At 43.0% G+C, this 19,819-nt stretch overlaps 1 protein-coding gene across 1 annotated transcript in view; it reads right to left on the bottom strand.

Annotated features, from left to right (window-relative positions):
• The window catches only part of LOC120724590 (pleckstrin homology domain interacting protein), a 38,820-nt gene that overhangs the window by 14,508 nt on the left and 4,493 nt on the right, over positions 1–19,819 (bottom strand). Inside the window, exons 7-25 of the mRNA XM_040016850.1 lie at positions 18,381–18,541; positions 15,696–15,917; positions 14,754–14,854; positions 13,801–13,871; positions 13,366–13,466; positions 12,509–12,549; positions 11,925–12,023; positions 10,599–10,755; positions 7,579–7,713; positions 5,294–5,422; positions 4,967–5,192; positions 4,436–4,579; positions 2,765–2,948; positions 2,563–2,665; positions 2,308–2,445; positions 2,053–2,150; positions 1,701–1,908; positions 1,443–1,553; positions 1,059–1,166 (exon numbers count right to left, since the gene is read on the bottom strand). Coding sequence (XP_039872784.1) covers positions 1,059–1,166; positions 1,443–1,553; positions 1,701–1,908; positions 2,053–2,150; positions 2,308–2,445; positions 2,563–2,665; positions 2,765–2,948; positions 4,436–4,579; positions 4,967–5,192; positions 5,294–5,422; positions 7,579–7,713; positions 10,599–10,755; positions 11,925–12,023; positions 12,509–12,549; positions 13,366–13,466; positions 13,801–13,871; positions 14,754–14,854; positions 15,696–15,917; positions 18,381–18,541 — 2,537 coding nt within the window. The remainder of the gene's footprint in view (positions 1–1,058; positions 1,167–1,442; positions 1,554–1,700; positions 1,909–2,052; positions 2,151–2,307; positions 2,446–2,562; positions 2,666–2,764; positions 2,949–4,435; positions 4,580–4,966; positions 5,193–5,293; positions 5,423–7,578; positions 7,714–10,598; positions 10,756–11,924; positions 12,024–12,508; positions 12,550–13,365; positions 13,467–13,800; positions 13,872–14,753; positions 14,855–15,695; positions 15,918–18,380; positions 18,542–19,819) is intronic.

A 19,819-nucleotide genomic window follows, 5' to 3' on the forward strand; every position in this document is an offset into this window, starting at 1 on the left:
CTGTCGACTTTTGCATTGCAACAAAACAGCAGTTAATGATTGCACTAACGTGTGCGTGAATCCCTGGGTCCTGCTATGTATTCCTAGGAGGACAGTGTCATTTTTTATTTATTTATTTGCCTTATTTTGTTTTAATCGTGTCCCGTCTGGCAGCTTTTGCAATCACAAATAGGAGCTGAGCGACTGTCGTGCCAAACACATTTTGCTTTTCCAAGATCAGCTCTATAAAGTCTCTATAGGATCATCTTGTTCAGGGTTTAACTGTTTATTTCTTCATTTCTATTCATGTTATTCCAGTTATTACATTCAATGGGGTATACAGTATGACACGGGTAACAAATCAACACTCTTGTAGAGGTGTGTGTGTGAGAGTGTGAGAGAGAAAGAGAGAGAGTGTCAAGTGTGAGTGTGTTTGTGTGTCTTTGTCACCAAATGTACTTGAAAATGAGGGTGGAAAGCTGCAATGATGGCCCTCAAGAGCCCAGGCAGACAGAGATGGATCCGGGAAAACTGGGTAATCCCCATCCCTGCAGGACAAGAAGGGAGGGCCTAGATGGGGCGCCCAAAGCAAAGGGGCGCGAGTCCCAGATGACCAGAGGCAGCGGGCAGCCGACTCCACTAGAAGCTAGTCATACTGGTGTGAGCCGAGATCAGGGTCTCAGGGCTCCATGCGCCAAAGAACCACCCGGCAGCAGATCGCGGACCACCAAGGAAGTGGGTCAACGACCACGCCAGAACATCCAGCCACGCGCACCAACAAATATCCACATCCCAGTGGGAGGGGGTAGCAGGGTGAACCCCTCCCTACACGACCATGTCCCACACGGACCAAAGCTCAGCAAGCCCACAGCGTCTTTTTAAAAAATTTCTCATGGGCTCGCCTTTTTACCTTTGGATGTCTACATTCTTAAAAGAGAAATGTCACTGAAAATATGACACCTTCAAAATGTCAGTGAAGCCAGGATATAACTGCGGTTCACTGCATATTTAGGGGAGAGGCAGCGCTTTTCAGAGAAACGCTGCTTTGGTTCGGATTTTACTGTCAAACTGTTTCTTACCCGGAGCTCCATCTTGTGCCACGGCTGCTTCTTAGGATTGATGCTGTAAATTTTTTTCTGTTTGGCCATCTCCACGTAAGCTTCATGGCCCTGTCTGAAGTAGTACACCTGCACACACACACACACACACACACACACATATGCAAAAGAATTAACGGCTTTAACTGCACTTGTAAATTCCTTTGGTGCGCGTTTGCAATGTAATTACAACGACGTGGCATAACTGCTCGAGATGTGCCCTTTTGTTTTCATGGGTGTAATGACCGTTAATGCCACATGAGGTCTCCGACTTGTGATGCAGACTTTAGTCCTTGTTGCCATGTAAAACATGACCCTGTGTTTTGGTGTGAGCAGACATGTGGTGAAGATGCGGTCGGCGTGTACCTCGTCGCCCATCTGGGGTATGTAAGGACATCTCCGGGGGACCGTGTCTGTGATCCAGGCAGAGGGAAGCCATTCCTCCAGAGTTAGCCCTTGCTCCTGAAACTGCGTCCTCTGCAAGACGCACAGCAGAACAAATATGACACGTACACTGCTTATAATCCGGCGTGAAGCAAAAGACCTGACTGAATTAAGTTAGTTCATTCGTCAGCTTCAAATAACTTCGGAGAAGGAAAATGCAGTTCATTACTGATAACAAACCTTCCTCTTCTCCTTTGGCTTCTTCTTCTTTGGTAATGCGCCATCTTTATCTGCTTTGTCTTTCTTCCTTTCCTTCTTCCCCTCCCTCTTCTTCTCCCCGTCCTCCTCTGAGCCGCTGCTTTTCTTCTTCACTTTAACGCTCTTCTTGGGCGGTTCAAGGTTGATCCCGGCATCGGCTGTCCAGTCCGAATAATCGCTGGAGTAATCGCTGCAAATACATCACGGGGCCGAGATTAAACACACAGATGTGCGGCGTCTGCTCGTGCCGCGTTCTGATTTGCATTTAGTGTGCGAACGCATCGTCGGGAGATGAGTGACGTGATAAATCGGAGATGCGCTCGGTGTTTCTTACCTCGAACTACTATGCTCATCTGGCCAGGGCTCCTTCTCCTCTTCATCCTTCTCCTCCTCTGAGGAGTGCCCGTTGATTTGCCGTACCTCCACCTCTCCCTGAAAACACATACAAAATTAAATTAGGACACAAAAGCAAATGGACAAAAAAAAGACAGAGAAAGCCAAAAATCATTATAATAAAATGTAAAATCCTCAGAACATCAAAACTTAAAACTATTCACTAAATTCGTAACAATGCAGTATGAATATGTACCTCTGAGGTGCTATCATCCTCATCTGCAGCCTCAGCACTCTGCCGGCTTGTCTCCTCCATGGCAGCGCGGGTTTGATAGCCATGGTTACCTTGGCTCCTCCTCGCTTCGTCTACCACACACTCTGATGTCGGATGAACCTGGAAAAGCAAAGAACGGAGCTGAGTGTAACCAAAGTCCTGCGTTTGAGACATTTCTGGTTAAGAAATTCAAAATGAAAAGAAAAAATCATAATAAAACAGCCATAATGAACTCACCCTGCTCTCCTTGGGGAGAGAGTGGAGAGTACGTCTTCTCCTTTCTGACTGATAAATATTGATCTCTTCCTCTCCTTTAGCTTCACGCCAGTTCACTTGTCTCCTGCACACGCACAGATCACGAGGTTCGTCATATTTAGGAGATCCTGTGCCCCAGAGAATGTGAGAACGTGTTTGTGTACATATCTGTTTCAGGAGTTACCTGACAGAGGCTTCTTCGAGCTCAGGGACCAGCACCCTGCGGCTCCAGGCTACCAGATCTCCCTCTGTGGCCATTTGGCTGCGAGGGGCGTTGCTGTGCATCTGGCGGACCCCCTCGATCTGCCCGCTGCGCCGTAGACCCACGTTGGGCGGGGAGTGCACCTCAGTGGGAGATCCCACAGATCCTGAGGGGGTGGGGGAGGACAGATAGGGTTTCACTTAAACTGTTGGGGCACTGTTGCACAGCACTAAATAAATGATGAGCCCGCTAGCAAAATCTCAGAATTATTTCCAGTAGACCTTCTGTTAAGGTGTGACATATGGGACACTTCAGTGCTTCACAGTAGAAAACTTTGATATAAAATGAGAAAGTAATGAGAAATAAATTGGAAAAATCTGTAACTAGAAATTATTTGAATTATCAATAATAATAATTAAATCTGAGATTCTGAATTTTAAAAAATAAATGAAACTCATTGATTACATAAAACCCACAGAATTATCTGCAGTTTTCTTCCAAAACCAGAAGTTTAAAGCTCAAGTTCATGTTTTTCTTATTTAAATTATTTAAAAAAAAAAGAACAATTTTCCATTTATTTTATCTCCCGTGATTAATCGACTAATCACCAAGGACTCAAACACAATTGGTTTGCATAGGTAAGAAATAGGAGTTTAAAAAATACTTTTTTAAAACGTGACTTCAAATAGTAGAGAGTCGATTATTAAGTATTTTAGGAGCCCATCAGCTAATCTGCTGACTCTGGGGACATAACACAGGGGCTCAGGTGCAGCCAGTAGATATACGGGCTGAGACGACCAGTCACTGCTTAAGAATGCAAATAAATTGAATGCAGCTAGTAAAAAGCTTAATTGTCTTCAGCTGATGGTTTTGAGACTGAACATTTTTTTTGTCTCCACACTGGCCTTTACCAGCATGTACCCATGTCTGATGTCACTGGTCAATAAAACCAACACCACAAATGGAAGCTGGGACAAGCTTTGTCTACAGATGTCTTCATCTTTACATGCAGATATCAGTTATTAAGCCACCGACTGATGGAATCTATAAAGGGAAAAAAAGTGTTCTTTCATAATGCAGTTGGCTCACACTCTATTTTCATGTGCTACCACGGAGCACCAGAGCTGAGGACACAAATAGTTCTGATCTTCTGTACTCATCACTCTGAGAATTAATTGACCAAATAAAAAATCATATCCCACAAACACACATTACCTGCTCTCAGTGTGCTCTGTGAAAACAGGTTCCCTGCATTCACTAACTCTTTGAATCAGGGGGGGTTTATTACATTTCCTGTTTAAAATTCCACTGAGACACTTATTTACATAATTGCAGTTGTTGCAAATTATGCATTATTTCATTGAATAGTAATAAAAAAAACTCTCTTCACGATCCACGAATCATGTTGTCAACCTAAAGGTCTGAGAAAACATAAATAGTGGCTGTAATACATGTGCTGTTAATTCTACGAATTAATCAATCGCAGCAAACACGTCTGCTTCAAGTGTAAGATGATGCTCCAACATATTAGTGCTGCTATGGATAGATGTGAATAATGACTGGAATCCAGGAAAATGAGAACAAAAGAAATTTGGGTGGGGAATGAATCAGATTAAACAGTCAGCATCGCTTTAATGTCATGACCGCTCCTACCTCTGCTGGACCTGGTGTTTGAGGCAGCAGCAGAGATGTCATTGGTTCCCAGTCTTTGGTCCTGTTCCTGCTGCAGCCTCTGAATCATGGTGTCCAGAGGACTGGGACCATCCACCGCCTGTTCACTCACCACTTGATTCAGGCCTGCCAGGAATAGCGCAAAAGTGAGAGAGAGAATTAAAAAAATGAGCTTAAATCCAACCATTGTTACAGCCATGACGAATACAACTGCTGCCTAATAACTTAACTATCTCTGCTGTGCCTTACTAACACATTTCATTAACTGCTGATTGCTTCTGTTTATATCCCAGCCAACAGCCTTCTGAACTCTAATCTTAATTGCCATTGCTACTGTAGTTTCAATAAAAGCCTCACATTGAGCTCATTTAAAGACAGATAAGATTATTGTCAGGCTATGACAGCACGGACAGATGGCCTCTGATAAGACAGAAGACAGCATCACCTCCAGGCAAATATCTAAAGCGCATAAGCAGAACTCCAAAGAAAGAGCTCTTATTTCAGCCTGAATACCTGAGGAAGTGACCCCCATCTGAGGAATCAGCTGCTCATCCCTGCAGTCCTCCCTTCCGGGCACCAGCCGCTGGTATCTTGGTGGATGTGGATTCCCATCCACATCCACCAGGAAGGGAGGGGGCATTAGGTGTGGAGCTTGCTGAGTTTGTTCGTCCAGCACGTAGTTATTGGCATCCCGGATCAGTGGCCGGTAGTCGGTATGGAAGAACATCTGATCTGCTATCTGAAACAGTTTTGAGGTTGAGAGGGTGCGGCGCTGTTGTTATTACTAATAACATGCGATGAGTTGTCGTGTACGTGCATAAATATTGCAGGTCAGTTTACCTTGTCGTACTTGCTGCTGGAGCCGAAGCCAAAGATGAGCAGGTGACCGTGGGAATCGGTGGCTGCAAAGTGCTGCCCATCTGGACTGCATTTGCAGTCGAACAGCGCTCCGTGCCCTTGGCCCTCAATCTATCAAGGGTGAGACAGAGTGGAGGGGGAAATCTTAAAACTGCACTGTAGCTATTTGAACTGCATGGGCACAACCCACTATTAATGCCTTGTCAGCAAGCCAGCAGAATTGTCCAGAAAGAAATACGCACACAAAGAACAAACATCAAACAGTTTGTAGCACAACAGTAGCCTGTTTATGCAAACCGACAGGACACCTGCAGAAAGCAAAACTTCTTCAACAGGAAATCAGCAAGAAACCCCTGACTGCTCTGACCGTCAGCCAGCTGCTGCTTTTGGTTTGATCTGCGGGTTTTCCTTCATTCTCACAAAGGCTCCATTCAACTACAAGATGGAAATATGCCTTTATAGCTTCTCACACTTCTCATTCATGCAAAAGTGCCCAACTCAAACAGCACATAGACCACTCAGTTTTATACACCTTGCATGTGTTTTTGCCCAGCTGGATGACAGAGTTGTTGGAAATTAGCACCATAATTTTGCTACAATAGAAATACCGATTCAAAAGAATTCAAGCTTAAAAGTGAAACCAGGACATCCTGTAAACAGCCTCTGCCGTCCTGCACTAGTGACATCGTTCAGAGAGTCTGTGCAGCAGGTATGGGCCTCAACAGCAACTTTGAAGCCGTGCGGTTTAGAGGGGACCTTGTTTCTGCGGGCTATGAGTGGGCTGTGTCCTCTGTTGGTGCTGGTAGTGGTCAGTGAAATTTGTTTTATCGAGTCCAAAGTCACCACAGGTGTGTACCAGGAGATTTTAGACCATTTCATGCTTCCACCCACTCACAAGCTTTATGTAGAGGGAGCTCTCCCTACCCCACAGCGCCCAAACGACTACCAGATGATTCGCTGACCATGTTATCACAATGTTATTACTGTGTGAAGGCCCCTATAACAGCAACCTGGGATTCAACAACACCTCAGCAGTGCCCGATCTGATCACCTCCATCCCAGCCCGCAGTGATGCAGTGATATGCAGGCAGCGAGTTTAAAAATGAACATACTCTCCAGAGGCTGGACCGATCTTCGGGGTTCAGACAGCTTTAAAAGCTACGTTATTTACATCACTGTGTAAAGTCAATGAGAGCTGATCTCTCTAATAGGGTCATCTCAGGCACTCGGCTCTGACAGTAAGCCACACCCACCTGCTGTTCACATTTTCTGCTTAAGAGGGGCAGCCAATTAAGAGCAAGACGTCTTAAAAGCAGAGGGAGGAGGGAGTTAACAGGGCTTGTTGCAGGCAGAGGATGAAGTGAGGGGGTGCACTAAGGCCCGGTGTAAGATAATTAAGGATTATGCAGTTCCCTGCCTGTGTGTCCTTTCTGCTTGTGCTAATCTTACTCTACATTCACCTTTACTCTTCAACCCTCTTTTGTGTTTTTTTCTGTCCACAGGGAGGTTTTCAAAGTTTGATCGGACCCAATGAAAAAACTGCTTCCTCCTTACACTGCTGTAGTAAAATTATTTTTCAAGGCATTGTTTTTTATGTTACTGCTGGGCATTTTTCACTTACGACTTTACTTTCCATGTATCTATCGTCCCTATTGTTGTTCCTCCAACCAAAAGACCCATTCAAAGCTAGGAAAAACCCTGACAAGAGGGTTTCAGCCTGAAACTTGGGCCTTTTCACATGCACAAAGACTTTGTGTTGTTAAGCAACACTATTCACTGTCTATGACCAACACCAAGATTTGGCCAAATGACCAGCTCACTATGTGAGTCACATGTTCTGGGAATGTGGTTAATGCCGTCCTTGGTTACCATAGAAGCAGGAAATACTACAATAATTAAAGCACTGGATAAATTTGTGGAGTGGCATATGTGATTCATTTTGATGAGAGAGCCACGAAGGCACGAAGGGAAGTGAGAACAGTAAAGAAAGCAGAGCGAGAAAGTGAAAGTACAGAGTTGGGAGAAGGTCAACAGCGGGTGAAAGTGAAATAAAGGGTGAGACGAGGAGGGGAATGGGAAAAGAATGTGTGTAAGAGAAGCAGAAATATACCTGATAAAACCACATATCTATGCAGATAAACAGAGAAAATACAGTTAAAAAAAAGTGCAGGGAGAGGATCGAGATCTGGACACTTGTGAATGAAACAGAAGCGAGTGAAAGGCGATGACACGCGGGCGAGGAGACGTTCTGTGGACGAGACGCTCACCATGTTGAAATAGGAGCGGATCTTCACTCCTCTGGCTAGATCCCACACAATACAATTCCCATCATGCCCCGCTGAGAAAAGGATTCTCGGATCAAAGGGATGTGGCTCCAGAACAAACACTTCATCCTCGTGACCCTGTCGACCAACAACACGAACATCTAGGATTAGATTAAGAAATAAGAAAAGAGAAGCAACAGCCAAACCTGACTTTTTATGCTTAAGCCCACACACAGCTGAGCATATTTTGCATTCCTCTCACTGTCAGTGTGCAAACCCACATGCTTTTTAAGTTAACAAGTAAAAAATTCATATTCATCTGTTTTTTGTTTGCTTTTTATATACACTGTTTTCAGGCAGCTATCAAATGTTCCAGTTTTATCACTGCGTCACCAAGGAGACTCTGACAGCGTGTTAGCAACTAGATTTCTGATCAAAAGATAAAGTAAAAATGATGAAAACAAGGCCAAGAGCTAAGTAGTGAAACAGCAGCAGCCTAAGATGACCCTAACAGCAACACCGTAATACAGAAGAGTTACTTGAGTACAATGTTTAGTTTGTTAACTGACAGGAAGACAATAACTTAAAGCAGAAGGTTGGCATCTCCATAAAACCGCTCTTGACACGTCTACGTGACATTAAAGCTTGGTTGGCTTTAAACATTTTAAATTTTAATGAAAAGAAAACAGAGGTGTTGGTGTTTGGTGCTAGTGGTCCCTGTGAGTCCTCGTCTGTTGATTTGGGATGCCTGGAAGTTTATTTTACACCTGTTATTACTGACCTTTGTCCAGCTGTTATCATTTAAGGCGACTGGCAAGAGTGAAATTTTCTTTCTAGGCAGCATTTGGAAACAGTGATCCATGCTTTTATTCCTTCCCGTCTGGACTACTCTAACTCACTTTACGTGGGTCAGTCAGTCGCTGCTCTCACTATGTCCTTTAGAGTTCATCTTAATATTCTTATGTTTGTTTTTAAACAATCACAATCTAGCCCCGCCTTACCTCTCTGAGTTTCTACGTCCCTACACACCCTGACGGTGTCTTAGGTCAGCTGACCAGCTGCTCCTGAAAGTACCGAGATCCAAGAGGAAGCTCGGAAGGGGCGGGGCTTTTTCTATCATTGCTCCTAAATTATGGAATAACTTGCTCTTGCACGTTGGAGAGGCCCCTTCACTGTCCACTTTTAAAACACGTCTTAAAACCCATTTTTATTCTTTGGCTTTTGACCGTAGTGAGACTTAGTTTCTCTTGGAATTAAATTAGTTATTAACTAACTAATTACTTCTTTTACTTTTTTCTTTTATTTGGCTTTTATTTATATCGTATGTAATTTTATTATTTAGTTCCAACGTACAGCATTTTCAGCTGTGGTTTGTTTTAAAGTGCTTTATAAATAAAGATGATGATGATGATTAAATAACCACCTGTTACAACCAAAAGTTTTTTCTCATGCACTTTGCCAATTCAGTTTTTATTTAGATTATTTTTACATCTTTCTCTGATATAGTGATGGATAATCTGAAAGGACTAAAAAACTTATTAGCAAATAAATAAAAATGACATTTTGGCCACATCTGTACATATCAGCGAACCAGAACAGAACTAACTGATTAGCCTCAGCGCCAGTTCTATTCAGAGTAAAAGAACATTAATATTCTAATCACACGGTGCAAATATCAACACTCAATGGACACAACAAATCAAAAATTCACAACACAGCATGGATGACTTATTCCGGAAACAGCCTACACAGCAGCTGCTGAGCCATATCACTCATGTGTAGGGATGGGTACCGGTATCGGTCCTGACATAAACGGTAGTAACCAGACCGAAAAGCAGCGCACATTTCGGTGCTTTATTTTCCTGAGATGTCATACACTTTGGATTCTAGCCAATCATTTTACCTTTGTAAGCGGGTCCAGGTACGTACGTTCTTTTAGAGCAGAGCTACAGATTAAAAATGCCCAAAGCGAAGCAGTCAAAGTCTGGCTGTACTCCACAGCAAAAGATGCAAACTCAGCAGCCTGCAACAAGTGCTTTAAGCTGATACTGTGCAAAGGAGGTAACACCTCGAATCTGATGAAACACCTGGCGACGCATAGCGTTTCTTTAAAAGCCGAGAAATGCACCGTATTTGATAGCTTGCTGCGAGACCTCACACTGAGCACATCTACTGCGCGTGTGGTGCCTGTTATCGGACCACACGCACAAGAGGCGAGTCCTGACCCCTAGCTCTGCCAGTGTAGCAGAAATGATGACGGATGATGCAGCAGCAGCCGTTCTTCTCTGCGTGAGGAGCTTAATGTTGTTTGTGTGTAATTTACGTTGAGTAGGCTAACCACGTCATTACATTAATGCACGTAAGGTGAACTAGCAAACACCGTCGTAGTTACATGCGGCTGTCTTCTTGTTTGATGGCAGATACTCCCTTCACCCTGGCCAAAAAGGCTAAAATGACCAAAGAAAAAGTGGAAAACAGCTAAACATGAGAGGTTTTTGGACAAAGTTTGTGTTTTTTTCCATTGATTAAGCACTGCTTCCAGCCAAGAGTGATGCCATAAATCCCCTATAGCTGCAGAAAAGGCTAACATTGTTATCTTTTTACAAAAAAACAGCTAAACATGAGAGGTTTTTGGACAAAGTGTGTGTTCTCCATTCTTTAAGCACCGGTTCGAGCACCGTTTAAGCACCGGCACCGTTTCAAAAGTACCGGTTTGGCACCGGTATCGGATAAAAACCTAAACGATACCCATCCCTACTCATGTGCTAATAGGCTTTAAGTCTGCAGGGTTTTTTAAGTCACAGCATCCAAAAAAGTGAAAATTTGTAATAACATCAACATGTGGATAAGTGAATAAGAGGGTTTAACCTCTGAGGGCCATGCATGTGTATACAGTGTGAACTGGCAGTGTGTTGTGGTCCAGTCAACAGTGATCTGAGCTGTTACAGAATAACACACAACACTGAACTACGATATTATGATACACATCTTTGTTTGTGTCCGAGTGTCAAGTCACCACATACCATCAGGACATGGACCAGATTTCCAGTGATGGAGTTCCACACTTTCAACGTCAGATTGTTGGCCGCCGTTATCACTGTGCTGTCATGGCGATCCCATGCCACCATGGTAACCTTCAGCTTGGTCACCTTGTCTTCCAGCGGCGGAGGGTTGTACTTCCTGAGGGGGAGAGCAGTGATGCCGTTCAGGACTAAAATTTAAGCCCAACTAAGGTCTTTCTAGTTTAGTTTACACATAAAAATCAGACACAGAGTCGTTGCCAAAGGTATTAGCAGCAGCATCACTCCAAAATTCATATTTTTATTCATTTCCAATAAAAGTTCATCTTCACCATATCACAGAAACATGGAAGAAACCATCTAAATAAAAACTGAGCAGCATACTGCATGAAAAACAAACTCTGTGCTACTGCCAAATGTTTTGGCCATGACTGTGTATCAAATATGAAAATACTGTAAAAACAAAACAAAAAAAGTAGACGCAACAAAAAATGAAACGCATCTTTTTCTAACTACATTAGTTTTAAGTTTAAAAAACTCCACTGTCCTTTCCTTTTGAGGAATGTATTCTATTTTCCTCAGTCCCTTTTTACACCGTTAATGAGGAGCCAGACCAATCTGACAGTTAGACCTTATCTTTCTGCAGCTTCAGATAATTATTCACAACCCCAGCTGTTCCTGTTTACATAAGAAAGATGTGAAAATCAACACATCCAAAACATCCCAATACTTTTTGCTGCAATACCCTGACCCAGACTTTCTTTAGTTTACAGACCGATTGTAGGAGCAATGGTTATAGATTTAACTCTATTAAATACTTCAAGTAACTTCTTGTATTATCCAAGTTGCGGGCATTTAGGACTTTTTTTAGGTTTTGTTTTAGTTGACCTCATTGCTGCATTAGGTTTGTTGCGTTTGTTCAGGCAACAAAGACATAAACAGTCTGTCAGTGTACTCTACTCATGCACCGTCTGGGAATAAATCTATACTCTGTCTAGGAGCAGTCAGGTAATCAATCACCATGTCACACTTTATCCCACAGGTGTGAAAGAGATTTTTCTTTAACTTAACGATGCAGCTTCTGTATATTATGCAGTAGGTCATTGTACTTTAAATACATAAAAGCACGTGTAAAACACTTCAAAACTCTGCATTTTTCATGAGAAGAATTCATCACACACTGTAGCGTTCAATGCAGGTGATTGATTATTTTAAAATGTAAACTGACATCATCACCTCCAGGATGATCCCAGCTCACAAGGTCTTTATTCCAAGCACAAAAGCACTAATGGGAAGGCCAGGCCTTGACGGCAGTGCAGAGACACATACCCGGGTAATTTGGTCTGCATGTCCAGCAGAACGCTCTTCCAGCCCTGAGGGTGAAGCTGCCAGATCCGAGCTGTACCGTCCCTGCTGCCGCTCACAAACCTGCAACACAAGCGCGCGCGCACACGTTTATGTGAATGAAAATATAATATCAAAGTAATATAAAATATTACTTTGAGATCAGCTTCCTGCAGTAAAATGGTTCCCTCCGTCTCCACACATCAACAGTAAATACATGCACCCCCGGATCTCCACCTCTACCACCCTGGCTCTTTGCATACACCGTCTACACCTTCCTCCCAGCTTAGATTACAGCAACCCAGGGGAATTACAGCTGAGCTTGTTTTTCTGCACTCCGTCTAGTTTAATATGTCGCGCACAAGCACAAGTGTGTGTCTGAATGTGTGTTTGTGAGAGAGAGACACACACAAAGAGTGTGTGTTAGACATTAAGCAAAGCTGCTGACATCATCAAGTTATATCACAGCACCGCGAGGTTCACAACGCAACAGTGGTGCAGAAAAATTAACTGCAATAACTATGTACCTCACGCACACACATATAGAAATGCAATCTGCGTAAACTCACCTGTCACTGCAATGTGAAAACTGGATGCTGTCGACTTTGTCCTAAGTGGGAAAATATGAGAGACAAACGTCAGCGCAAGCCTATTTCTTATTTAGTTAGCGTTAAACTGTATTTTCAGCAAATTAAAAAATGTCAAATAACTCGTTCATCTCAGACATTTTCAATTACAATTCCACGTTTCATTGACAAGAACAATATTTGTGACAAATCATTTCAAATCCACCTTTAAGGTTGACTACTGTAAGAGCAGCTTTGTATTTTTCACATTTCCAAATAGATATTCCAATTTTTTATTTATCCTCTCAATTCCTCCTCTTTGGCTCTCTTCACAAACTGAAGGTCTGAACAGCAGCTGGTGCTCATGATCAGAGCAGTATGACTGGAATAACTATATCCACTCTTGCTGAGATCATACACAGGCAAGAGTGGAAAAAAACTGTCTGAAAATGAGCACTGTTTGTGCACATGTTGTATTTGTTATTTGGAGCATCTGTGGTTAGAAGAGTATATACAGGACAGAAAATAAGGAAGACTATTATAGGTCTGCTTCAGATGTTCCTGAGGAGGTTGATATATGGCTGAAAACTTCAGAAGCTAGCATGTTTTTTTGCTTTTATTGTTAAAATAAATCAAATGGAAAAATCAAGAGGAGCTTTCACTGAAAAAAATAAAACTATATCACAAACAGTAAGAAAACTATAGCTATAGATCAACAGCTACAGATTTGATCATTTTTAGTAATATTCTCAGAAAACTAGCTGAAATCTTAAACTTGTTCAATAAGCCAACACAGTGCGCTTGGATTAAAGCTGTTTTTGTAGTAACTAAATAATAAATAAATAAGTACGCTGACTCACCGTATGGGACTCAAGCTCAGAGATCTTTTCTGGTTGGCCTGAGCCAAAGTAGTATACCCTGATGATGTGGTCTGTGCTTCCTGTGGCGAGGAACATACCACCTGGATGCATATATTTTTAATAGAAAGAAAGAAAAAAGATTCGGGTAATATTTGTTTCACATTCACTGGTTTACCTCGGGGACATTGGTATACATTAACTATTTGCAAATGTGCGTGCTTTTGCAAACCAGTAATTTTTCTAACCCTTAAAATAGAAATACCCACAAAAAACAGACCACAGTCATTCCACATTTACTGATATGGAGCAGCAGCCACACAAGTGGTGACGCACAATGTGTGCTGTTCTCCAGTTAGTCTGAGTGAGCATCTTGTTCTGTTTCTCTGTCAGTGCTCTGGAAGCATGCATAAAAAAACCACAGCGAGCTGCGTTCACCTGCGCTGAAGGAGGAGCAGATCATCTGGACGCCGGGTCGAGAGCGCTCTGTGAATTTACTGGGCCTCTGACTGGACACACACACGAGAACAAAATCGTTTATAACACAATTTAACACAAAGAACCACCACCTTGTGTTTTTAATAGAAAATGTTTTACATTTTGGCGTCTTGGCTGAGTTTGGCGTGCTTTACATACTGCACCTAAACATTTCTAAAACTGGCCAGTTGGCCATTAAATACAGTGACAATTATAAATTCATGTGTACTTAAGATCAATACAATCAAACTTTTACACAAATAAGCCTCTTTCAGACATGCACTCCTTTCCATTCATCAAAATGTATCAACTTCATGTCTCTTTTTAAAAAACAAAAAGACCGTGTGCGACCGAGTAATTATTTCAGTGCAACACATGCCTAAACTGCAAGCAGTCGAATTTACGTAATAAGATTACACCACACTGACTTCCAAGGGCGTGCACAGGTTTCTAGCCAGTATATAGAGACCCATTAATGAAGCACAGGCTCTCTGCATCGAGTAGCAGAGACAATATGGGGACAAGGTTCACAGAGAGGTAATATGAGCGTCAGGAACAAGCCAGTGCAGGTAACAATGAGGAAGAAGAGGCAGGAAGCTCAGATCAACTTCTAAAAATAAAAATAAGTCTTTTTACTCCACTGAAAACTGCGTGTCATCTCGTGCCAAATATCGCATCCAAACCATGGCTTTCTACATCGCGGCTGCGCAATTCACTGAATGAGGCCGTGAGGAGCATGAGCTCAAAAAGTGACCTTTATCTGAATGACAGAACGCTGTCACTTACAGATTGATGAGGACAACTGTGTTACGTATGCCGTGTCTGAAAAGGAGCTGCGATGACACGCTGACAAAATGCTTGATGCACAAAGTGTGAGAAATGTTTGTGCAGGTGAGACCGTGTGTTTTTCTCACCCAAACTTGAGTGTCCGTGCATCCCACTGCCAGAAGCAGATGGTGCCATCAGCTCCGGTGGAGGACAGGTAGCGCTTGGAGCCGCTACAGAGAGGAGAAAACTGCAAACACAACCAATCAGAGGTTAGCGGAATGAAACAGAGGACAAAGACACACACAAACACAGTCGCTCTCACTGGGCACTTCATTAAGTATACCTGTTTGTCTGCTTTTTAAAGCAAATATGGAATCAGCCAATCGCATTGACGGGCTACAGCAGCAGAAAGACTACGTGAGTGCCACTACTGTCAGCTACGAACAGCAAACTGAAGCTACAATTCTCATGGGTTCACCAAAACTGGAACCCATGTCTGATGAGCATCAATTTCTGCTGTAACAACCAGATGCTGGGTCAGAATTTGACGTCAACCCATATTCTGATGGCTGCTTTCAGCAGGACGATGACACAAAGCTCCAATCATCTCAAAGTGGTTTCTTTAACATCTCGGTGAGTTCACTGCCCTCAAGTCAGCCTCCACAGTTACCAGATCTCAATCCAGCAGAGCACCTTTAGGATGTGATTTTTAATACAATGCATGTGCAACAAATCTGCAGCAGCTGTGTGATGGTATCACATCAATATGGACCAAAATCTGTGAGGGATGCTTCCAGCATATTGTTGAATCTCTGCCATGAAGATTAAAAGCAGTTATGAAGGCAAAAGAGCGTCCAGCCAGGAGCTGATAAGGGTGACTAACAAAGCGTCCAGTAAACTGAAAGCAGTTGCACAGATAAAACCTGACACAAGTTAAACTGTGTGCTGTAAACACAAAAACATTTATATAGATATATATTGCCTGTTAAGTAAAAACCTAGCTTTCTACAGTAAAATGCAGTTGCAGTTTGTGGTGGCTTCTCCCAGTCTGTAAAGAATATGAAATAAAAACAGCTTTAAAACAATACCTGCAGTGAGGTGATGGATGCTGCGTGTCCCTCCAGGACAGCCAGAGGAGCGCAGGTTTGTAAGCACCACACTCTAATGGTCTTGTCACAGGAGCCGGCGGCAATCATGGTGTTCTCATAGCTGACGGCCATGTCGGAAATCTCGGCAGCGTGGCCGCGCAGGGTTGCCAGCAGACGCCCGTCATCTGTTCCCCAGATCTTCACGAGACAGTCATCTGAGCCCTGGGACAGAAAGAAAACACCACCGCACATGAGTGAAGATTCGCATTTGAGATCAGCGCATCTGCTTCTGGGAAGGCAAATTAAAAATGTGAAGTTGAAGAAGATTTCCAAAATCTATCTGGGCACGCTGCAGAGCAGGACTCTCAGCAAATTGGCAAATGTGGAATACAAACAGAGGAGGGAAAGAGACTCTTGAAATGTAAAAATAGATTAATGATTAATTTGCTTTTTGACAAAAAAGCTACAATGAACATCTCAAGGCACTGACGGTGCATTTGCATGCACTGCAACCAGCTTATTATTAACCGGTAAAGAGAAAAAGACCGCAGCTGGCATGTAAACACATTCCCTGGCTAATGTTATCAATGCAAAACAACAGTGAGCACTGCCAAATGAACACGCACACTGTTACTGTGGTCTGAGAATATCTTAGGCTGATTACATTTGACTCAGTAGACTGAGACTGGATGTGATGACACAGAGTTGGTTTTACACACATGAGAACTCGACTGTTAGAACGGAGGCACAGAAAATAGATCAGGCAGGAACCAACTCATCTCCTCTTACTTTGTAACGGTTTTGTAGCAAAGTAGAAGCAAATAATAATTCTATTAATATTTATAAATAGTTACCAAAAAAAAAGCTTTGTTAGTGAAGCATTTACAAGAATTGTTAGCTCAGATTCTCCTTAAACACTCATAAGTCTGCAATCAAAGTGCACAATCGAGTCTTCAATCGTGAAACCGCCTTTGGGGCGAGTGCCTGACTGCGATCCAACTCGCTGACGGTTAAAATGCTCGTGATTCAACATGTTGCCAGATCCATCTGTTTTTTGGTTAAGAGCTCAAAATGATTTAAGTAACAGGTAACCGCGATGAAGACGCGAAAGACACACAAACACAAATCCACTTGTTTTAAAAAGCCAGCGATTTCAGGATGTAACGCTTCATAAAATTAAACTTCTTCGCTTTAAAATAAGAATTTTTGTCACGCTGAGGGTCAGACACTGTTAATGACGGTGTTTCATTTTATGTGCTCCAACATGCACCTGAAACCTTTTTTTTTTTTTTAAATCATAACGCTTTATAAAATAACTAACACAGTGCTGTATGTTAAGTATCAGCTGACGTGTTGGTTGCCCCAAAAGCCTTGACCTTTTATAACTACACAGCATTTTGGGAGACCTGCCACGCCGTCTGCACCACCATAGATTTAAGAGCAAAGTGCAATCCTCCCTGTTTCCTCACAACTACAGATAAGATTTTAACCACAGTCACAAGGACAACCAGCACAAACCAACTGCTCTCGATTTGTCTTTTCAAGCGACCACAAGAATTGGCTGTTTTTAAAATGATGTTATGCAAATCGATATAACTGACTGCAAAGCTGTTGTTGGACCAAACTTGCGTGCACTTGTGCACCGAACACAACGATCCCCGCGAATCTTTAGGGCGCACAAAATAATCAATTAATATGCCTGAAACAGCATAAGAGCCTGAGCAAAAGGACTGAAGAGATCTAAAAATAAGAACATATATAAATAAAAATGATCTCGTGATAAAAGGAGGGGAAAAAGTAGCAGAGAGAGAGGGGGGGGGGAAAGGGAGAGAAAGTGAGGGAGAGCAAGAATGAATTTTAATTCTGGCACTTAGCCAGCGCCTCAGAGGAAACATTTTCTCCAGTTATGATGAGAAATAGCAAGATGAAGAGTGGGGGGGAGGGAGGAAGAGAAAGGAACAAAGGAGGGGCAGCATAGCATGAGGACGGGGGGGGAGAGAAAGAGAGAGAAAGAGAGATAACAGGAAAAAAGACACAGAGACACTCAATCTAACCCCCTCCTCCTCCTCCTCCTCCTCCTCCTCTCAGCAGCCAGCCATTTTTAGAGATTTAAGAAGTGAAAGCTGAAAATGGTGTAGAACAGCAGGCAGTGTTTGACTCAAGATTCCAAACAGAAGGACGGTGACATTAAATCAACATTGTCTCATTGTTCCTTCACCATTTAACACGTTACCAGAAGCTGTACCTCTCTCAAACTAGGTGGAAAAGGCATGCGGCAAATGTATACAACGGGCACCCAGGGGGCAAAGGTCAGCTTACTTCTTTTGAGATAAATGCTTTCACTTCATTACCCGTGATTATTATCATCGCACAGCTGTCTGAGTTTTTCCCGACGTATAACCCAACAGGTTATAGCTGTGAGTCACTGAGTAAAAGCGTCCTACCACAGTTAGGTAAACAGTAATTACCGCCTAGCAGAACCGTTACAGCATGAAACGCAGATGCTTGTGCATCTTGGTGAGCGAGCGGCACCTTGTAACAATCTAACACAGAATGCGAGACTCTAAACAAACACAGAGCCGCCGCAATCGCGCAGCAGCCACAAGAAATTAGACTCGAACAGGCTCTCGTTCACAAGCTAAAGCCAACGCAACGTCGAACAAAAACGCGCGTGGGAAAACTTACGGTGAAGATGCGTCGCCCCGTCCTGTCGAAGGTCACGCAGTACACGGACGACAAGTGTCCCAGGATCCTCTTGTGCATCTTCATGTGTGTGTACACGGCCGTGGGCACCAGCTGACGGAGACGGTAGGCGCCATTCAGTCGACGGCAGAAGCTCGTCTCCACTGGATGTCAAGAAAAACATGCACGTTAGTACGGAAAGACACGACTGTACAGAATGTACAGATGTAAACGTCACTAAATATACATTAAATTGACAAAAGTCTCCACTCGTCTGCTTTCCCATGCACACTCCAATCTTAATGCAGTTTGGTACCATAACAGCTTCAGCTCTTCTTTCCACAAGGTTTAGGAGTTTGTTTATGGGAATTTTTGAGCGTTCTTCCAGAAGCACCTTTGTGAGGTTAGGCGCTGATGTTGGATGAGAAGGCCGGGCTCGGATTCTCTGCTCTGATTCATCCCAAAGGTGTTTTATTAGGTTGAGGTCAGGACTCTGTGCAGGCCAGTCAAGTTCTCTTCCACACCACACTCGATCATCCGTGTCTTTATGGACCTTGCTTTGTGCAATGGTGCGCAATCATGTTGGAACAAAAAGAGGCCATCCCAAAAGTTTTCCCCCAAAGTTACGAGCATAAAATTGTCCAAAATGTTTTGATATCCTGAAGCATTAAGAGTTCCTTTCACTGGAACTAAGGGGCTCCCTCAAACCCCTCGAAAACAATAATCCTGCCTCCGCCAAACTTTATACTTTATACTTGGCACAAAGTAAACCCAAACGCCAAACCCAGACTCGTCCATTGGACTCGTCCACAGAACACGACTCTGTTCCTCTAGAGTGCAGTGGCGCCGTGCTTTACACAACTGCATCCGACACTTTGCATTGCGCTTGGCGGTGTAAGACTTGGATGCGGCTACTTTCATGATGCATAACCGTTTCCATCAAGCTCTCTACACACTGTTCTTCTGCTAATCTGAAGGACACAAGTTTTTACAATAGAGCATAAGAATGCTGAAATATTTTAAGGTGAATTATTTAAAAAAAAAAGACCTCCATCTTTTCACGCTTGGACTTATTAAGATATGATTCACCATTCAAAATAATCCTCATTTATCTTATTTATCCTCCGCAGCACAACCCTCTTCTGATTGGCTGTCCCTGACACACAGTAGGTTTGAATGTAGATGAGTAAGGCTCCTCTGCGCTGTATCTGATGCCGGTGGTATAGTTGCTGCATCTGCTAGTTTATAGAGGGTCACGTTTCATGAGATGCTCTGTAGAGAAGTGTCCATGTGACCTGCAGTTTTTTGCAACCAGTGTGCCAAAATTCGCATGAATGCTTCAGATGGATTCCAAGAGGACTTGGGGGAAAAAAATAGAACAGGAAGGACTACTCATCCATGGTGTCCACAGCTGTCCATGTGCATCTCCACAAGCAAGTATA

Source organism: Simochromis diagramma, unplaced genomic scaffold (assembly GCF_900408965.1).
Source record: "Simochromis diagramma unplaced genomic scaffold, fSimDia1.1 OVJJ01000802.1, whole genome shotgun sequence".
NCBI lineage: Eukaryota > Metazoa > Chordata > Actinopteri > Cichliformes > Cichlidae > Simochromis > Simochromis diagramma.